At 37.1% G+C, this 22,359-nt stretch overlaps 1 protein-coding gene across 2 annotated transcripts in view; it reads right to left on the bottom strand.

The window, feature by feature from the left end:
* LOC125918819 (ovostatin homolog 2-like) overlaps window positions 1-22,359 on the bottom strand; it is a 54,189-nt gene that overhangs the window by 22,258 nt on the left and 9,572 nt on the right. For both annotated transcript variants that reach the window (XM_049625052.1, XM_049625051.1), the window contains 10 exons: window positions 20,599-20,716; window positions 16,561-16,672; window positions 15,164-15,273; window positions 14,668-14,826; window positions 13,547-13,774; window positions 12,692-12,746; window positions 12,113-12,258; window positions 11,585-11,734; window positions 3,214-3,384; window positions 2,077-2,221 (listed from right to left, as the gene is read on the bottom strand). In XM_049625052.1, the coding sequence (XP_049481009.1) occupies window positions 2,077-2,221; window positions 3,214-3,384; window positions 11,585-11,734; window positions 12,113-12,258; window positions 12,692-12,746; window positions 13,547-13,774; window positions 14,668-14,826; window positions 15,164-15,273; window positions 16,561-16,672; window positions 20,599-20,716 (1,394 nt within the window). The remainder of the gene's footprint in view (window positions 1-2,076; window positions 2,222-3,213; window positions 3,385-11,584; window positions 11,735-12,112; window positions 12,259-12,691; window positions 12,747-13,546; window positions 13,775-14,667; window positions 14,827-15,163; window positions 15,274-16,560; window positions 16,673-20,598; window positions 20,717-22,359) is intronic.

The following is a 22,359-nucleotide window of genomic DNA, read 5'->3' on the forward strand; positions in this document are numbered from 1 at the left end:
TACAAGCAGCCCAAATCCCAATCCCCTTTTCCATAGAGCAGCCAGAGATATCTTTTAAAAACACATATTAGATGGCAGAAAACTTGTCAATCGTGTATTATTTCACTGAAATGAATTGTAAGCGCTTTCAATGCCCTACAAGGTCTTCCTGAGCTGTCTATCCCTCTTGCTTGGCCTATCTTTACTCTTGCTTTTGAGCCATCCTTCTGCCACCCTGAAACACTTTTGTTTTCTTCGCTGGTCTTGCATAGTGCTTCCCTCACTGCTTGGAATGCATTTTCTAACTCCTTTGCGATGTACAATCATTCATCTTTCAGGTCTTGGCATAAATGCCAAGGATTTAACAGGCCCTGGAGGAATTTATGTCTCCTGTTTATATTCTTCCCATTCCGTGCACTCTTTCCAGGCTTTTGGTGTTCCTGCTTCACTTGTCATGCTTCCCTGTGAGACTAAAAGTTCCAGAAAAGCCGAAATGAAGCCACTGCCTTTACGATGCGTAACTCCGTACCTGGCCTCAATAAATGTTTGTTGAGTGAGTTAACAAATGAATAACTGAAGAAGGAGGACATTACAGGGAATGACTTTGGGGTTCAGTATATTTCATTGAAAGATACTAAGCAGTTTAAATGTGTCTGATAAAGATTACTGAATGTAGTGTCATCGAGTAGCAGAAAAAAAAGTACAGAGCTTCAACCTCTTGACTAGGACTTCGAGGCGGTTTTAAACTCTACACTTCTAGGGTCTCTTGAGTACCTGCTGAATCCACCCTTGCATGAAGTTGTTAGGGCTTTCATTTTTCTCCAGTAGTTTCTGGTACTCATCTTCAGGATCAGCCCCACTTCGACTACTGGACTCACTCGATATTGTGTAGGGGGATTTGTGGGTGTCATTCACGTATTTTCAGATCTGGAATTCAGCTTTGATTTTAGTCCCATTCCGATGATCTTGTTTCATTTGCTTTCCCGACTACATTCCCGTTTTGAACATCTGTCTCATTACCTCATTCGCCTAAGATGATGGCTGATTTTTGTGTTTACAGCCCTTTCAATAGAAAACGGACTACTATTTGAACTCACGTCTCTGATGCCAGCTTTTTGGCTACCTGGGAATCAAAATGCCTTCTGTCTTGAACCCTGTGGATTGTGGTTTACACGTAATACAGGTATAAGGGCCCCATCAGGACACCTTCTCCTGTATCACACTCACTTACAATGATTGTCCCTCCCGCATCACGACACATTGCCTGCTCTTAAACACTTCTGATTCTGTGTTCTACCGATAAAAATAAACTTCCTTGTACATCCGAAGGTAATTCTTCCTTTGAACAACAACAACAAAAAAACCCAAACCAAAACCCAAAAACCATTTCTAGTCTGCCTTATCCTGCAGGATGTCTAGTTGTAGTCAAAAACATGGCCTAATTCACATATAAATCCCAATTTTTATAGTTTTATCACAAATACACCCAGTTCCACAAACTCTTTTAGCCATCTCTAAGACATAAAATTCTAGATTACCCACATGCAAGTCTAACTTTTTTTTTCCCCTTCCCCTCCCCCACGGTCTTCTGTTGTTTCTCAGGATCCACATATGAGTGAAAACATATGGTATCTGTCTTTCTCTGTATGACTTGTTTCACTTAGCATAATACTCTCCAGTTCCATCCATGTTGCTACAAAAGGCCATATTTCATTTTTTCTCATTGCCACGTAGTATTCCATTGTGTATATAAACCACAATTTCTTTATCCATTCGTCAGCTGATGGACATTTAGGCTCTTTCCATAATTTGGCTATTGTTGAAAGTGCTGCTATAAACATTGGGGTACAAGTGCCCCTATGCATTAGCACTCCCGAATCCCTTGGGTAAATTCCTAGCAGTGTTATTGCTGGGTCATAGGGTAGATCTATTTTTAATTTTTTGAGGAACCTCCACACTGTTTTCCAGAGCAGCTGCACCAGTTGGCATTCCCACCAACAGTGCAAGAGAGATCCCGTTTCTCCACATCCTCGCAGCATCTATAGTCTCCTGATTTGTTCATTTTAGCCACTCTGACTGGCGTGAGGTGATACCCACATGCAATTCTAGGTGGGGCACTGTATATTGGCCCATATCCTTCTGCGTCTAGATGCAATGGCCTGAGGAATGGCATCCTTCCCTCCGTTGAACATACTTCCGGTTTCCGGTAATGAAGGTTGGTAAAGACTTTCAGACCCATAGCCTTCAAAGAAACAAACAACAAAAGAAAGCTGTGCGTTTCTTTCATGCAAGACCTAAAAAAAGGCCTACCAACTATATATTATAATGATAAACAGATGATAGAAGTTTTCTCTGCCAGCAAGGGTGTGGGATTTTAGAAGTCAAGTCAGCTCTATTTGATGTATGGAAAGTCTTTAATTTGGAACAAAAATGATAAGCATTATGATTTATCTAGCATGTATGTGCCAGGATTTTGCTAAGTATTTTAAGTCATTCTCCATTTAATGCAAAGGGAAAAATACTTATGAGGTAAGCACTATCATCACCCTAATTAACGTCAAACAGATGCAAACACATAGATATATACACATGCACTGCACAGTCCCTTGTAGATTAAACTAAAGTCTGTCTAGCCCTTTTTCTTCCATGCCTTCTGACTCCTCTTATGGAGACTTCAGCGGATCTAATTGATGGAGCCTGGATTATATTTCAGCTTCTTGGTTTGGTAATTTCTGTGTAACACTTATTGCAATAAATTGAAGACTGGCTCATTACTTCGAACACAAAGTTTTATAATTTCACTGCCACTTATTTTTAACAAAAGAGGGAGAAAATCAACAAAAATTAATACCTTTTTGAAAATCTTTTACTTATTTTTGAGAGACAGAGGGAGACAGAGCATGAGCAGGGGAGGGGCAGAGAGAGAGGGAGACACAGAATCCGAAGCAGGCTCCAGGCTCTGAGCTGTCAGCACAGAGCCCGACGTGGGCCTCGAACTCATGAAACATGAAATCATGACCTGAGTCAAAGTCAGACCGTTAACTGACTGAGCCACCCAGGCACCCCTTAATATCTTTTTATAAGATAGTTTCTGAGTCATCTTGAAAGAGATTACTGACACCAGTCTCCAAGAATAGGAAGAAAACGACACATTTAATAAAACACAGATATGCATTATGAATACTACAGTTAAAATTGAAATGAAATAATTTTTAAAGTCTTAAGTGATCTTACCCTGAGAATATCATAGGTGTCTCCATCCCCATAGTTGCTTACAGGTATATAATACAAACCATTGTAGAATATATCCTTCTGAGGAATGCAAGAGTCAAACTTGCCATCATCAAGGTTGAGGCCATGATAGAAATAACCATACAGTTCTACACGTGGAAGCAGATCGTACACCTATGAGAAAAATCACATGGTTCCCAATGGTTTTAAGCATTCCTCTTTTATTTTTACAAAATTGGCAAGTATTTTAAATACTTTTTAGTTCCATAATAATCTTCTCTTTATTTTAAGAGCATAGTCATAATATTTAATCCAACATTTTTTGTCAACTCATCCTTCCAGAAGAGGGAAACTTCAATTTTGTTTCAGGTGGTCAGTGTCATGTTCATAAAGTTTTCCGCTTCGGTTCAGGATTTAGGATAGCATGTAGGGTAGCATTCTCCACTCCTATTTCCATCAGCAACAATATTTGTAATTAAACAAATAGCGTTTCATTAAAATAACTGGAAAAGGCACTCTTTATCAATGAACACTGTCCACAAACATATCAAGAACTGGAAAAAATTAATTCCATACCAAACTGCTATAAGATAAAGGAGAAAATGAAAATCAAAACATTTCAGCTGATGCAACTTGTCTGCTAAAGTCACTAACCGAACAAATAGAGAAAAAGCTATACCAAAAAAAAGAAAAACCAAAGACATTTCATATAAATCAAATATTCTTAAAACTTTTTTTAATGTTTATTTATTTTTGAGAGACAGAGAGAGATAAAGAGCACTAGCAGGGGAGGGTCAGAGAGAGAGGGAGACACAGAATCTGAAACAGGCTCCAGGCTCTGAGCTGTCAGCCCACACGGGGCTCGAACAGAGTGCCTGCCACATGGAGCTCGAACCCATGAGCAGTGAGATCATGACCTGAGCCAAAGTTGGACGCTTAACTGGCTCCAGGCACCCCTAAATCAAATATTCTTAAACATTCACTGGGGGTACTAAAAAAAGCACCATGAATTGGAAATTCAATAAAGAAAGAAAGGAAATGAGAAAGACCTAGGAAGAAATAAAATGATAATTTATTAAAGTCAGAAATAGTCAAATTAATATCAGATATAAACTCCAAATTATACAGAGCTCAAGAAAAAATAGATGGAAAGAAAACTTTAAAAAGCAACATAAAAATAAAGAAAAAAGAATAAAAATGAGAGGAAAATAAATTAAAATGAGTCATAGGCAAAGCAGTTGACTTGGAAAGCAGGCAAAGAAGATCCAATATTGCTTACAGAGTTTTTCTAGAAAGAGGAAAATGGAAAAACTAATATTTAAAATTATAATTCAAGACAAATTCTGGAAATAAAAAATGAGTTTACCCAATGCATGGGTCTACTGACTAGCTGGTAAAACATCTCCCAAACAGATTCTGAGAGGTGTTTTACTAAAAATATTAGATTTTAAATATAAAGGGAAAAAGCCAAGCCCTTCAGGCAAAAAAAAAAAAAAAAATCAATTTACAAGGGCACACGAATTAGACTTATGTCAGTGTCCTTAAAAGGAAGATTTGAAGCAATTCCAATAGGGTAGCAGCATTTTCAAGAAATTTAAAGAAAGTGGGAACCAAGAATTTAAAATATAGATAACTTGTCCTTCCCACAACAAAGCTTTAGTGAAAGAATTGTGAATGCGAAATTCAGGGAATTCTCTACCCAGGTGACCTTCTGAGGAATCTAGTATAAAAGAGCTTTGGGCAACCAAAGGATGGCTAAGGCAATGGGCGAAACTCGGTGCGTTTGAAGAGAAAAGTAGAATGTAAACATAGGATGTTTTGACAAAGAAGTAAAGATCCAACTTTAACATGAGAGAAAAGGTGAAAGTACAATAAAATTATTGACTGTGGTAGAGATAATAGGAAGGAGTCAAAAGATACTACTTAAAAATGACTGCTTAGATTTAAAGGTTAAGCAAGAAAAAAGTGAGATTAGAGTTTTATAAAAGATATAAACACAAAGACGATCACTAAAATAAAAATTAAACCTCAGTTAAATGCAAGAAATTTGAAACCATCTAGAGCAAAGAAAAACTCAAAAAGCTAAAGAAATAAAATAAATTTGGGGTGCCTGGGTGGCTCAGTCAGTTAAGCGTTCGACTTCCACTCAGGTCATGGTCTCAGGTTCAGTTTGTGATTTCGAGCCCCTCATTCGGCTCTCTGTTCTCAGCGCAGAGCCCGCTTTGGATCCTCTGTTTCCCTCTCTCTCTGTTCCTCCCTCGCTCACTCTCTTTCTCCAAAATAAACATTTAGAAAAAGAAATAAAGTAAATTTAAATGTTGCACAGTAATTATAACAAAAACGTTATGATAGAGTTGATGCCTGTTATGATAGAGTTGATGATATCACTCATATCAATACAAGTAAATAGACTTAATTCTTTTCTAAAAAGTTTTTTTAAAGCAAAATCCAGCACTATACTTCTAGAAAAAACCTATAAAATACAATATTTCAAGATACTAGGACTAAAGTGTAGGTAAATGAAATTAATAAGAAAGCAGAGGTTGTAATTATCTTGATATTAGACAAAGTAGAATTAAGGACAAAAGGCATCAAATAAGATAGAAAAGGGAACTTTGTAGTGCTAAAACCCCCATTGCACAATAAAGGGACAAGAGTAATGAATATCTGTGCACCAGATAATACAGCAGTCATTTATGCAAAGTGGAAACAGCAGAAGGTGCAAGGGGAGGTAGACAGAAACACTCTTTACAGAGTAGTTTAACACACTACTCTCAGTACAAGACAAGTCAAGTGTATTTAAAAAATAACAACAGAATCTTGCCATTTGCAATGACGTGGATGGAGCTAGAGAGTATTATGCTACACGAAATAAGTCAGAGAAAGATAAACACCATATGATTTCACTCTTATGTGGAACTTAAGAAGCAAAACAAATGGGCAAAGGGGGGAAAAAGAGAGAGAGAAACCAAGAAACAGACTCTTAACTGTGGAGAACAACCGGACGATTACCAGAGGGGAGGTGGATGGGGGATGGGTTAAATAGATGAAGGGAATTAAGGAGTGCACTTGCCATGATGAGTACCTGGTGTTGTAGGAAAGTGTGGACTCACTATATTGTACACCTGAAACTAATATTGCACGTATGTTAACTATCTGGAATATAAATAAAAACTTGGAAACAAATTAGATCTTACGGATAGAAAACAAACTGATAAAAGAGATTGCATCTTTTGAATACAAGTGAAGCATTCTCAGAATCTGTTGATACATTTGGGCACGCAGAAAAAAAATCAGTAGTTTCCATAAAGTAGAAAGATTACTGATCACGAGGCAGGATAACTTGAAATTAAAACGAAAATCCCCATATAGGTAGGCCTGTCTACATATACATTATAGAATGCTTCACTAAGTAAGTTTTCAGGGAAAGGCTAAATGCAGATAGTATAGAATTTCTGAAAAATGATGATGTAATTGCTACAGATCCAATCTAAGAGATACTTTAAAAGTAGAGATCAGAGAATTCATAGGCCTTAACGCTTAAACCAATAAATATAAGTAAATGAAAATTATGCAAATTTCTAAGTAAAAGAAGTACAAATAACATCAACAAAACAAGCAACAATAAAGAAGTTATATGGACACAAGCAAAAATTAATGTGTTAGAATACTTCAAAAAGCCCATATTAGATCAAATTAATCAATCAAAATCTGAAGTTGAAAAAATCAACACAACAGGTAAACCACTAACATATTAATAAGGAGAAAAAAAAGGAAGAAACTAAAAATATGCAAAATAAAAGTTACATAAAGAGGAAAAAATTAAAGAAAAGAAGGGTGTAACGATTGATATACAGCACAGAGTTTTTAAATATCATGAGATTTCTTTGCACTTCTCAGTACAAATAAATTTGAAAGCCTATATAGAAAGAATTTCTTAGGAAAATATAAATTGCCAAAAGTGACACCAGTAGAGAGAGAATGCTTAAGCAGACCAATTTCTACAAAAGAAATAAAATTATTAAGAAGCTACCATGCACAAAGCACCAGGCACAGGATATTCTGCTAGAGTCCAGAACAAGGCAAGGATGCTATTCCTCCTGCAATTTAATATTCTACTGCAATTAGGCAAACAATTTTTTAAAAATAGATCATCAGGGGAGCGCCTGGGTGGCTCAGTCGGTTAAGCGTCCGACTTTGGCTCAGGTCATGATCTCGCAGTCAGTGAGTTCGAGGCCCGCATCAGGCTCTGTGCTATTTGTTGGTAATATGGCAGTATCCCTAGAAAGCCTAGAGAACAACTTCTAGAACTAAATCACTAAAGGATTTCAGCAATTTAGCAAAATTATAAAATTATTCTGCAAAAAAAATACCTCTCATATACACAAATAATAACAAGTTAGAATGTATTATAGAAGAGAAAACTTCATTCGCAATAGCAACAAAAGAAGTTAACCTGCTTCTGGATAAGCTTAACAAGAAACTACATAAAAGTTATTTAAAATTAAAATTCATGAAAGACGTAAAAGTACAGTTGAACAAATGAAAAAGGCATTTCATGTTCTTGATGTGACATTTCACCATCAAGATGTACTTGATGTGATTTATAAATTCCATACAATCACAATAAAAAAATATCAGTGAACGTTTTCTGGAATTAGACAAGTTGAAGATAAAATTGCTACAGAAAATCAAACATGGCAAAATAGCTAAGGAAACTCTGAAATATAAGAGCTGGGGGATGAGAAAGAGGAGTTGATTTCTACCCAAAAATTAATGCACCCTACAAAGCTTCCATAATTAAAACTGTGGTGCTGACCCATCAATAGACAGGCAGACCAGTGGAATAGAATATAAACTCCAGAAATAAATATAATTGCAAATAGAAATACAGTCTATGGAAAAGTATTGCAAACCAGCATAGCAAAGATAATGTTGTATCAACTGGATAGATACTAAATTTTAAGAAGAGAGAAATAAAACAAGTACTATTCCATTGTCTAGTGAATTAAGGATCCCTGGAAAAATAGTTATTTTCAAGGCTGGAGCAAAGAAAGTACAAGATGGGCCTCTAGCATCTTGCGCCAGAAAATCAGCAATTGCTAAAACCATGATGTGGGCACGTCACAAGAACACGGGCACCGACTTGAAGATGTTCCCACTGGGAAAATTTAAGATAATTGTAACATAAAAATAAAGGATAGTAATGAATTGTGAATTATTATTTAAAAAATTTTTGTGATGTTTATTTTTATTTTTGAGAGAGAGAGAGAGAGAGAGAGCATGAGTGGGAGAGGGGAAGAGGGAGAGAGGGAGACACAAAATCCGAAGCAGGCTTCAGGTTCTCAGCTCTCAGCGCAGAGCCCGACGCGGGGCTCCAACTCTTGAACCATGAGATCATGACCTCAGCCGAAGTCAGACGCTTAACCGACTGAGCCACCCAGGCACCCCTGAATTGTGAATTATTAATTCAAAATTATAAACGTTGAGAAATAAATATTCCTGCATCCATAAGTAAAGAGGAAGAGGGAGAACTAGAAAATCATGTTCCAACTCTCATACCAATATTGGTTTTGGCAAAAACTATCAATGGATGCTAACTCCAAGGAAATTCTGATGAGAAGCAGGATGTACAAAGAGTCTTAATAAGCACAAATTGCTCATTAGTTTAAGGAACAAAATAGCCAGTGGAGATATATGGAAACACCTTTATCAGGTGACTAAAATTACCATCACCAAATGCGCGGCTGAATCTTGTGTACCTTGAAAAACACACAGTATCTTACACACTGTATTCCGGACAGAGATGCATAATCTTGGCCCAAACATGAGAAACATCAGACAAACTTAAAATGAGGAACATCCTATTTAAAAAACTACTTGGCTTACGTTGTTCTAAAAGGTCAGATTCATTAGAGACAAAGAAAGATTCTGTTCCAGGTTAAAGGAAACTAAAGGAACATGACTACCAAATGCAGTATGCGATTCTGCCCTGGATCTTGCACTAAATTAGGAAAAATGTGTGGTATAGAGGACAACTGACAAAACTTGAACATAGCTGGCAGATTAGATCGAAAGTACTGAAACAATGTGCAGTATCCTAAATTTGATAACTGTATTGTAATTATGCAGGAGAATATCCTTGCTTTTAGGAAATGAACACTGATATATTAAGGAATAATATAGCATGAAGTTTTCTACTCACTCTCAAATGGTTTAGAAAAAAAATTGAAATGCTATATACATATGTGTGTGTGTGTGAGAGAGAGAGAGAGAGAGAGAGAGAGAGAAAGGGGGGAGAGAGAATGGGAAAGAGAAAACAGATGTGACAAAATGTTAGAAACTGGTGAATCTGGGTAGAGAGTACATGAGAGTTCTCTATACAATCCTTATATCTTTTAACATTATTTAAAACTAAAAATTAAACTTATATAACATAATATTGAAAGTACTATAAACTTAATATGAATAGGAACGTTCTCCTTTATATAACATCTCTTGATTTACACTGTTAATATGGCCATAGATAATAAACAAGGGCAACCTCCTTTGGCTCTGATATATTCTGATTCACTTGTATCTTCTGCTCTGGTGAAATGCTTCTGGAATTTTCTACTGGTGGACCCTTGATGGTTTTTCCTCAGGGTGTTTTTTTTTTTTAATATTTTTTTAATGTTTGTTTATTTTTAAGAGAGAGAGAGACAAAGTATAAGTGGAGGAGGGGCCGAGAGAGAGAGGGAGACAGAATCCAAAGCAGGCTCCAGGCTCCAAGCTGTCAGCACAGAGCCTGATGCGGGGCTAGAACTCAGGAGCCACAGATCATGCATGACCTGAGCTGAAGTCGGAGGCTTAACTGACTGAGCCACCCAGACACCCCTCTCAAGGTGGTTTTTCTAAGACCTTGCTACCTCCAGTTGTAGGAAGAATGAGTAGAGATGATTTACTCTGGCTCCATGAAACTCTTAGAAGAAAAGTATATATAGATTTTCTATGTTTATAGGTAAGCTTATCCTTTATTTGTTGATACTTTTCTGACTCTGAAGTCAGTTAGAAGCTTCGTAGCTCCAGGGTATCTGGGTGGCTCAGTCCATTAGGCATCCGACTCTTGATTTCGGCTCAGGTCACGATCTCCTGGTTCTTGAGTTCGAAAATCCTGCATTGGGCTCTGTGCTGACAGTGCGGAGTCTGCTTGGGATTCTCTGTCTCTCTCTGCCCCTCCCCCTGACAAAAATAAATAAACTTAAAAAAAAAAAAAGAGAAGCTTCTCAACCCCAATAAGAAATTTAAATGTATTCAACTTTGACATTGGGAAAAAATGTATAGCTTATGTCATGATTAATTGTTAGTATATTAAGTCATTAATTTTTATAATTTATACTTAAAGCTGGATGTACTATAGATTGTTAAAAGCAGAATACTAAATTGTGTTTTTCAGTGAGATCCCATTTGTAAAATATATATGCCTTCAGAAAAGAGATTTAAAAAATTACATCAGAAATGTCCATATCTATATAATAAAAGTCCATTTTGTGAAATTAAAACAAATTATCTTAGTGTTAATATTATGAATGATTTTAAAGATTTCCTTCTTTCTGCCTTTGTGTATTTTGCACATTTTCCGCAGGACACAGGTGCTGTGGTCTGAACTTGTATGTTGAAATCCTCATGCCCAGAGTGATGGAATTGGAGGTGGAGCCTTGGGGAGGTGATTCGGTGGAGTGGGTAGAGAGTGAGATTAATGCCCTTATCAAAGACGCCTGAGAGATGTCCCTTGTCCCTTCCACCATGTGAGGACACAAGGAGTCTGCAAACCAGAAGAGGGGCCTTGCCTGACCATGCCAGCTCCCTGATGTCAGAATTTCAGCCTTCAGAACTGTGAGAAATATTTCTATTGTTTATAAGCTACCTAGTTTGGGGGTATTTTCTTGTAGCAGTTCAAATAGCTTCAGACAATAAGTATAATTTTAATCATAAGAAAAATTTTTAGTTATTCAATTAGTTATAAATGGGATCATACCTTTCAATATTTATATGTCCTCATGCCAAAAAAAAAAAAAAAAAAGGGAAAATAGCCAACAGTTATTAATGGAAACAATTTTGATGTGAAATTCTAGAATTGCTGGTCTGGAAATGCTTACGAGAATATAAGATCTCTTAATAGGTAATAGACAACTGTAGACTGTATCCAAGCATCTCCTCCAACACAGAGATTTAACTCTAAGTTTCAAGAAAAATAAAGTGTATAATCCCTGGGAGAAAAAAGGAGGAGAATACTTGATATTCTAAAACTTGTTTCGTCTCAAATAAAGCACATCGGCTGAAAGGCAAGGAGTCCAGATGAAAACGAGGAACAGGAGGAGATCAGAGAGCTTACACTTTCGGCTGACAGCTGTTGTTCTGATTTCAGCAGAAGAACACTTTTATCCACAGCCCGGAGTGCACAGTATGAGTCAGGGGCTGCTTGAAGGTAGAGATCCGTGTTGGAGCCAGGTAGCCCCTGCTCCTTAGAGAACTTCATGCTAACCTAAAGTGGAGGAAGAAAAGGAGAGTAAGATACTTATAAAAAATTTTTTTTTCAATCTTTATTTATTTTTGGGGGGGGAGGGGCAAGGAGAGAGAGAGACACAGAATCCGAAGCAGGCTCCAGGCTCTAAGCTGTCAGCACAGAGCCCAACACGGGGCTCGAACTCACGGACCGTGAGATCATGACCTGAGCCAAAGTCGGTCGCTCAACCGACTGAGCCACCCAGGCGCCCCTCATCCCTCCTGTTTTAATCATACCGACATTTATTGTGAGATCACCGCGTAAAGGCGATAGTAGTCATGTAAAGAAGGAGACAGCGGGGAGAGAACTGCTTCGCTCCTCTCTCTCAGGACAGGAAAGAAATAGAAGAAACATCACCTTGTTTTTAAAGCACTTGTCAACCTGGAATCTGACACTGTCAGCCACAATTTCCCCACTGGGGTGAAGGGTGTAGACAAGCATGACAGCCACAGGAGCAAGATCGGCACTGACGTTGATCGGGAACGAGAAGTTTCCATTCCAGGCTGTGTAGTAGGAGATGTCATTAACTTTAGTGCCAAAACTTTCCTGGCTCACTGGCTACACTTGGATAAAAGAGAATGGCTGATGGATAGCGGGAGCGAATTGGGCTTTGTGTTAAAGTCAAACAAGTTAAATAGTGGGAACGACGTGGGCAGATAAAAAAGACTGCATAATTTAGGCGGCAACAATATTTGGGTTTGGCAGAGCACGTTTCTATAATGGGCTTGACAGCCTGGCAACGATTGAAAGGAGTTGAAATCACTTTCTCTGCAATATTTGGAAGAATACCCTGGGGTCATACTATTGCTTTCCACCCACTAATCGTTAACGTTAAGTGCTCTTGACTCTATCCCTATAACATTTTCTTAGAAGGAAAGAAAAATGAAGGCAGAGTACCTCGTAAAAAAAAAAAAAAAAAGAATGTATTATGTTTACCTTTGTTTCTGATTTCCTTTTGTCCGCTGAGGAAGATAGCCCCTTTTACCATCACCTGGACAGAACACAGGAAACACGACGTGTAACATCACGCTATCTAACAGAATCTGAAGAATTGCTAATGACGGTCTGATGATAATTCTGTTCCAAAGATAAGGTAGCTTCTACGAACAAATGCAAAACTCTGCACCACTTGGAAAAGAACACAGAAACTTCTACGAACAAATGCAAAACTGCACCACTTGGAAAAGAACACAGAAACTGACGACGATGAATTGAAAGTCTATTATGTGCTAGAAACTTGGTAAATAATATGCAATTCACCAGGCAAGGGAGTGTACAAAGCCCTGAATTATTTAGACTGTCTCGCTTCAAGGAAGCCAAGTCATGTCACTTCTCCACCACTGTTCCCTTATTTGTAAACTGAAAAGTGTAACTTTTTTTTTCCCTTTGCCTCATAAGGACAAAATGGATAAATATGGAGACAGAGCCAAAAGGGCTCATTCCTTTTACTGCTTATCAAAATTAGCCTTCCCCTTTACTCTCTTGTCTCTGCCTAATGTTGTACTCTCATGAAGGGTCACGGATACTCGATGTGAATTATAACCGAATGTTTAAAAGAGCAGACTCTGAGTAGCAGGTTTTTCAACCTTAGGGAAATTGAAATTGCCTTGGATGTTTTTATGTGTTCATTTACTTGCTTCTGTGTTTGTTTTTAGCAGATCCAAGGGTAGTCACAACCATGTGGGGTCTGCACACTCAGGAACAATGACATGATTGATGTCCCCGTTCCAAGCCGCCCTGTGCTAAGCAGACAATCAGACAAGACCCAAGGATCCATCAGTGGAGACTTACCAAATAAAAAAAGTTGATATTGGAATCATCCCTATATGCTTCTTTGTTTAGGGTGTAATGCACAGTAACAGTTTTCTGTTGATTGCATCTAAGCTGTTTTGGTTCAGGAACAATCTTCAGGAAGCTGTTGGTTCGGGAGTAAAAGCGTGAAACTGAGAAATGAGCATCCACATACTCAGGCGCTAACCAGCTGGGAGGATAGCAGTTCTTAGGTCGAATATACGTGGCCTAATAGGAAAAGAGAAGTAAAGGATGTTAGAGCTATAAAGACTTTTAAGGACAGGGATTATTCCAGAATGGAAGGCTTCTTATCTCTTCACAGTAGAGAGGAATCTTAGTTTGTGGCTGACGTTTCAAATATCAAGTTATTGGAAGTAAAATAATAATTACGCTTTCTTCTTTTTTGGCGTATAAAACATGACCATAGTTGTATGTATATTTTATTAGGCCTACGCTAGTTTATTTTTACTTTGTAACTGAAGTCAGGGAATAGTCTTACACCCTGTATCTTTCAGCTATATTTGAACGTGGATGAATTGTTTAACTCTAAAATTCTGTTCAAGAAGCAGAAAAATGGAAATCAAAGGGGATAAAAAGGCCAAATCATCTTCATGAACTATTTCTGGTGTCTCAGAGGAAAATATTGGATGTTACAGACTTTATAACAATTGTAGCAGGCTATTATCTCATCCTCTTGAGTAAGTATTCTTACATATTATTTAATGAACAAGGAGACATATAAAATACGTGAAATTTTGCAACTTTTTAAAAATATATATATTTAAAATTTTTTAAATGTTTGTATTTATTTTTGAGAGAGAGAGAGAGAGAGAGAGAGAGAGAGACAGAGTGCAAATGGCAGAGGGGCAGAGATAGAGGGAGACACAGAATCTGAAGCAGGTTCCAGGCTCTGAGCTGTCAGCACAGAGCCCGACATGAGGCTCGAACTCATGAACCGCGAGATCATGACCTGAGCCCAAGTTGACAGTTAACCGACTGAGCCACCCAGGTGACCCTAAAATATATTCTTACTATAAATGATCTTTTAAGAGATTCCTAATGTTCAAAATTCCTAACACTCAAATACTTTGTGGGATCTTGTCTACTCTTTGGTGTCTTACTTTCAGGTTGAACTCTGAATCGAATATATCTGAAGTGTCGATGGAAAACAGAGCTTCCCCATTGTCGTCTGTGGTGTAGTTTCCTATAAATCTGTTATTTAGCTCCAATCGCAATGGCTTGTTCCCCTTTGGTACATTATCAGGTCCAGAAAATTTAAGCTGTGCCAAAAAAAAAAAAAAAAGGCATTAATTTTTAAAGCTCAAAACATCACATTTCTATAGAGAATTTTCTATTCATAAATGTGATCGCTTATTTGTAATTTTATTAAAATCAATGGACAGAAAGATGGTCTATTAAATAGATACATAAAATGGAAACAGCTATAATTGTGTTGATCGCTTTCCTTCCCCCGTGGGGGACTTTCTCTCATCTATCAGACATCGTGAGGCTACAAGTGTGTTATAAAAGTAGGAAAAAGATGTCCAGAAATTTTCAAAGGGCAATCCATGATCCAAGAAAATGAAATGAGAATATGTATTTTTAAGTCAAACCTACAGTTCCAAAATAAGGAATGCCTCTTCTGTAGAAAGAATCCATATTCTCAAAGCTCACACTCCCAAGCAATTGAGTGAGAAAAATGGAAGTCTTTTCACTGATCTGCACACCTGTAAGAAATAAAAAAAATAGCGTGAGGGAGGATGAATTGTTTAATCTAGAATCTCAAAAGAACAAATAGCTTAGGGGATATGTACAAACTTCTATGCAGAGAATTACATTCTTGTTCGACATTGAAAGGAAAGCGTAGGTGCTTTGGAGTATGTTTCAGAATACTCTGTATCTATCTGGTTATAATATACTTCAAACTTAATAATATAATCAATGTGAAAATGTTTGGACCAGAAGCAGGAGAAAATGCTTTTAATTTCTTTCTTCTGACCATTCTACTCAGTTCTGGCTTGTAACTCCTTTTATAGCAGAGAATGTCACAGACATCTCTTGAGAGAAGGCTTTCACTTCCTTTAAATCTTTCTTTAGCCTGTCAAGATAACTATGCTTTTAGACTTTTCCCAGATAAGAAAAATATCTGAAAGCAAAGTAAATAGGAATGGATTGTGATAAGCAGAGGTAAACATACCTAGCTAAGTTACAATGCTACAAATACCCATAACAAATGCCATCACTCTATTGATCAAGTGTGTTTATACAAAGCACTTTATAAATAATATTATCTCACTCATTTTTAAGCAACAAAAATAGCCATTGAATCTGGCTTTCTCCACTCCAAATTAAATTCCACTTTCCTCTTTTTCTTTGTTATTCTTTTAACAATGATTTATTGAGCACGCATGTGCAATCTTGTAAATTTCTCAATGATATTTTATACCCGCAAATGTCTCCATTTGTATTAAATCAGAAGTTGACAAACTTCTGTGAAGAGGACCTCACAGTTATTATTCTAAGCTTGTGAACCATAAGCTACACAACTTTGGCATTTTAGCTGTTAAGCAAGATAAACGAATGGGGTCATGTTCTAGTAAACTTTACATAAAGAAGCATGGAGCTGGGTTTGACATTCTAGCTGTAGATTGTGAACTTTTGTATTAAATCAAAGCTCAGACCTGGTCAATTGGTTATCAACTGATTTACCCTAAATTAAAAAGAGTGCCTACTTTATTAGCTTAGCTTGCTACTTCAGAAGCAATCTCTGTCTGATTGATGCAGGCACAGAAGTAGATACAAACCTGTAACATTTACATAATAAGTTTATTTTAAACATTAGGAGGAAAATCTTTTTTCAGAAGCAACCTTCAAGTTGACCTATTGGTAAATGTACTCCACTTTACTATGTGGAACAATTATTGATCTCTATTTGGTGAATCTTGCTTACTAGATACACTTCTCCCTAGGAAGCTGCATATACCCCCAGGTTGCCCATAAAACATGATCATTACCTGTCCCAAATTCCATAACTGTTACAGCGGTTTGAAATGACATGAAAAATCCTGAACGGTAGAGTTGGAAGACTTTCGTATTCACAATTTGAGTCACACAACCATTTCTCAACTGAAAAATGAAGAGAAGGTATAACAAAAAGATTAGGGATTCAAAAGTCTTAAAGGGATATAGACTTTTAGCACAGATTTCTACCTTCCCCCACCACCCCATGGTTTCATCTCACAAACTTGTTGAAATGACCAAGAATTCCAAAAGAAGGGCTGGGAGTCCATCAGCAATTACAACAAGTGAAGGAGGTAATGTGTATTTTACAGACTTCAGGGATATTCTATTGACAACAATGTAGATGGCAATAAATTAAAGATGAGAATCCTATTTTAAGAATTAGAGATTAAAATCATCTTGAGTCTTCAAGTGTGTCACACAAGAACTCTTTTTAAGGTAAATTGTTATTTAAAATGAAGAACAAGTCTATAGATGATCTTTCATTGGTGACATCAGGAACGAGAGAAACGTAGATTTAATTACATTTTAAAATGAACGGTACTATTAATTCTAAATTTAAAATGGTAGAGGGATAGATCAATTCATCTGACTCTCAAAACTACCACATGAGGAGACACGATTGTCATCACCATTATATGGATGAATAAACTGAAATATATAATCTGCCCAAGGTCACACAGATAGAAAGTGGTAGCTAGGCATTCTGATCGCAGAACATGTGCTCCTCTGAACCATCAACTATAATGTTAACAACAAAAACAGGCAATTTTACTTTGTCTATTTATAATACAATCAAATTACAAAGAAATGACAGAGGCGCCTGGGTGGCTCAGTTGGTTGAACGTCTGACACTTGATTTCAGCTCAGGTCATGATCCCAAGGTCGTGGGATCGAGCCCTACCTTGGGCTCTGCCCTGGATGTGGAGCCTGCTTAAGATTCTCTCCCTCCCTCTCTCTCTCTCTCTGCTCCTCACCCCCCATTCATGCATTCTTTCTCTCTCTAAAAAAACAAAAATTAAAAATTAAAAAAATGAAAATAAAATGTAATCAGAAGAATCTTACATGCCTTGAAATTAAGAAAAAAACCATTTTTCAGTAATACCTGAGTCAAAGAGAAAATATAACGTAAATCAATAAGAGTCTCGACATTAAAGACAAGGAAAAAAGTGTTTTGCATCAAAATCTATGGTATTAAGCTATGGTTAAAAGAGAAAGTAAAACACAATGTGTTTTTAACGAGAAGAAACAACATTTTTTAAAACCACCAAAATAAACTAAAATTTCAGGGAAAAGAAAGAATATGATGACTATAAAAATAAATGATTTAGGGGCGCCAGGGTGGCTCAGTCGGTTGGACATCCTCCTTTGTTTGGCTCAGGTCATGATCTCATGGCTCATGAGTTCGAGCCCTTCATCAGGCTCTGTGCTAACCGCTTAGAACCTGGAGCCTGCTTCAGATTCTGTGTCTCCCTCTCTCTTTGTTCCCACCCCACCTGTGCTCTGTCCCTCTGTCCGTCTCTCTCAAATATAAGAAATAAAACATAAAAAAAAATTAAAAAAAAATGATTTAGGAACAAAAAAATAATATCGGAAAGGAAATAATAAAACAAAAGTCAGAGGAAGTCCAACAAAACAGAATAACCTTTTACGAGCACTATTTAGAATAAAGAGGGAGACCAAAGTTGTATAAGATTAGATGCTAATACAACTTAGTATCCATTTGGAAGAAAACGAAATGTGTTATTTTACAACATAATAAAAACTACTTTATGTTGATTAGAGAAATTTTTAAAATGTTAAAATCACGCTTAGATAGCTACACGTACAACATGGTGATAGGTGAGAACTGTTTCTAAGGCTGAGAAACTGTAAACATCAGGAACTTTGGTATTTCAAAAATAACACAATCAAAGTCAATATTTAAATAACAGACTTGAAAAAATATTTGCTTAGGGGATAGAGGGCAATATTTATACTAAAAGAAAGTTTCAGTTTCACACAAACAGGGAAAACAAGGACCATTAAGAATTCTTGAAAGAACAAATTCAAACTCATAACAAAAATATGAAAATACACTCAAGTTCACAAATAATACCAATTAAACCAAAAGAAACTTCTTTCAAAATGGCAACATTTTAAAACCTGCTATACATATTGCCGGCAGTAACTTGGGAACTATAGTCCTCTCACACATTGCTGACAGGAATTTAAATGCTTAAAAATTTTTTTGACAATATTTTTTAAATGTAAAATTGTGTGTGATTCTATCATCTATCTATCTATCATCTACTTTGATTCATGAAATCCATGCAAAGGAATCTGTATGAAATACATAAAACCACTGATATAGAAAGATAGTTTTAGCAGATTATTTATTGCTATATTTGTCACACTGGGGAGCAAAAAGCCATTCGCGGAGAGAACACCCATCACTTGGTAAAATGACTAAATTACATTAAAATCACACTACAGAAAACTGCACTGCTGATATGGAAGAAGTCGACTCAGCCTTTCTTTGCCTGCAATTCTTATCTACAGGAGTTCTGCTTGTCTTTAGCAAATCTCGATATTTACCAATTGATGTTCATCAATTTGGTGAGTAACTTCAGGACGATCAGGCTTAAATTATAAACTGAAATATATGCAAATCTCATTTTCGAGGTCCTAAGTTGATTCTCAAATAAATGGGCAGGATTGTTTACTGAGATTAAGATGCCACAGATCAGGAAAGCAGGTGGCGGCTTCAGAAATGAACCTCAAATTTAAAGCAATGCAGGTAGATACTCCGAATCGCAGGTGTGTGCGAATGAACTTTTTTCACAAGGACAATTCTAGATTGCATGGTGAGTCTTATCAGGGATTTGCTAATTTAACAGATGACTAATGATTCCACATGGGAAGACCAGAGAGATCATCTAGACGGTATATAAAACAAGAAAACCAATAAGGTTTTTCAAATTTAAAAATTCTATGAATCCATAGGTGGGTAACCATTTACATGGCCTAGAGAAAGAGACTATTGGTGGACGTTGTATTTGCTCCTTATTCTTCACCTTATCTAGCTGCAGCCTCCATTACCCACGAAATGAAAATAATGTTTTTAAGTCCCTTTTATAAATGGAATTGTAGGGGCCAAAGGCAGGTTCCCCCCAAACATGCCACATGGGCTTATCGATATTTTATTTTATCATTTAATTTCATTTTATTTTAATTTCATTTTATTATTTTATTTTATATGTTTACTTATTGAGAAAGAGAGAGAGAGAGAGAGAAGGGGAGGGATAGAGAGAGAGGGAGAAAGCATTCAAAGTAGGGTCCATGCTGTCAACACAGAGCCTGATGTGGGCTCGATCTCACGACCATGAGATCGTGACCTGAGTCAAAATCAAAATCAAAAGTCGGACACTTAACTTACCACCCAGGCGCCCCAAGGCATATTGATTATTTTACATAAAAGTTACTTAAGGAAGAGCCGGTGCAAGGACACTTAGATCCTCCTTGGTCCCCCTGAAAGAAGGGAAAAAAACTCCCAGGTGAAAGGCACCCTCGCTGCACTAAAAAGTAAAAAGACATCCTTACCACCAGAGACAGGGACTTTAAAGCCAAGAAAGCTCTAGAAAAAAAAAAAAAAAACCAAAAAACCCCCAAAAAAACCTTGCTGGTTTTTTTCTAATCTACTACCTCGACCCAAATTCCAATTCGAATTCCTTACTAATTAAAGCTTACAAACACCTGTTTTCTTTGTCCTGTCAATTCCTCACAAATTTATTGTCCCTCTGTCAAAAAGTATAAAAGCTGCTTGCCTTGGTCATCTTTTTGGACCTCAATTTCATTATGGGACCGCTGTATGTACCTAATAAAATTTTGGGTTTTTTTCTCCTGTTAACCTGCTTCATGTAAACTTAATTCTATTTAGTCCAGTGGAAGACTTTAAAGGGTAGAGGGAGGATTTTTTCCTTCTCTACAGAATCGAAGAAAGAATAATAATGAAATATAATGATAATGACAATAATAATGATGATCTGTACCTGCGCAATAAATTGTTCACATATTTCATTGTTGTTGTTCTCACAGTTCTCGGAGGAAAAGAATTTTCTGCACACCCGGATTTGAGCTTTTCCTTGCACCGGCTGGCCATAGGTGTACCTGGTAGGAGAAAGTGTAGTGACAATTATAGATGATCAATACCATGGGCCTATTTTATGGGCTTTTTCAGAAATTGTATATGAAATCTGGAACGTATGGCTACCCCAATGACTGAATTCTATTAGCAATCATCATCTATTAGTGCTATCTTCCCCACAGAATTTGAATTCAATTAGGCATGTGATCTGTTATAAGGATTCGGCTGCCTTTTTAAAAATCAAACTCAAGGGGTGCCTGGTTGGCTCAGTTGATACAGCATGTGTTGGCTGATCTCAGCACTGTGAGTTCAATCCCCACGTTGGGCGCAGAGCCTACTTAAAAGAAAACAAAAATCAAATTCAGGGAAATGTAGGACCTAAAGTCTCAGCAAAAGGGATTTAATGATCACATCGAGTTTTTTAAATTACATTTTAGCCTGATAGAAATATTATAAAATTTGTCTGCAGCACCATTTTTTATATGGAAAATATATATGGATCTAAGTAACATGTGGATTATTAGGATATATTTTTTTAAGTTTATTTATATTTTGAGAGAGGCAGAGATAGTGCAAGTAGGGGAGGGGCAGAGAGAGGGAGACAGAGAATCCCAAGCGGGCTCTGCACTGTCATCTTGAAGCCCGATGTGGGGCTCGAACTCAAGAAACTGTGAGATCATGACCTGAGCAGAAACCAAGAGTCAGAGGCTTAACCGACTGAGCCATTCAGGCGCTCCTGGATTATTTAGGATCTTAAAATACTTCCAGATCAATACTTAAAAAAATTTTTTTTATATTTATTTATTTTTGAGAGAGAGAGAGACAGAATGCGAGCAGGGGAGCGGCAGAGAGAGAAGGAGAGACAGAACCTGAAGCAGGCTCCAGGCTCTGAGCGGTCAGCCCAGAGCCCGACACTGGTCTGTGACTCACGAACCGGAAGAGCATCACCTGAGCCAAAGTTGGACACTTAACCGACTGAGCCACCCAGGTACCCCCAGATCAATACTTTAAACAACAATTCTCATTGTACATCCAACAAATGCAGCAGGTAGGGAGATTGGCATAAACTAGATAAATTTTGATCAAAAGTATGTCTTGTGGGGTGAGATTAAATAAATATCTCATTTTCTCCTAAAACACACAGAAAACCACAACACAAGGTGGGTTTTTTTTTTTAATTTCAATCAAAGGCAAATACAGTTGATTTGAAATTTTTTGTTATTTGAGGATTGCTTCATTTAGAAAAACATAGCACCTGTGAAATTAGTAAGTAGTAAAACTGAAAATAATTAAATTTATCAATGATAATATTTTTTTTTCTAATTTTTGGGCACTACTATGTATCTGGTGGTTACACAGATGATCTAATTTATTTTTTAAGCGATCCTGAGACGTCGGCGTATAATGTCATTGCGCAGATTAGTGAACTGAGGTCAAGCAACTCGCCTACGTTGTAAGATACGGAATTGAAATTCAAACTCTGATCTTCCTCCCTTCCCACAGTCCGGGCTCTTCCACTAAGTTGCTTTTCTCTCCCTACTTAAAAATTGTCAATGCTTCTGAGAATTCGATTCGAGCCAAATCGCTAAAATCATCCATGCGCTTTAAAGATCAATTACATATAACACAGCGGCAAGACTCAGATCAGGCCACAGGTGACACAACT

The sequence above is a fragment of the Panthera uncia genome, chromosome B4 (assembly GCF_023721935.1).
Source record: "Panthera uncia isolate 11264 chromosome B4, Puncia_PCG_1.0, whole genome shotgun sequence".
Lineage (NCBI taxonomy): Eukaryota > Metazoa > Chordata > Mammalia > Carnivora > Felidae > Panthera > Panthera uncia.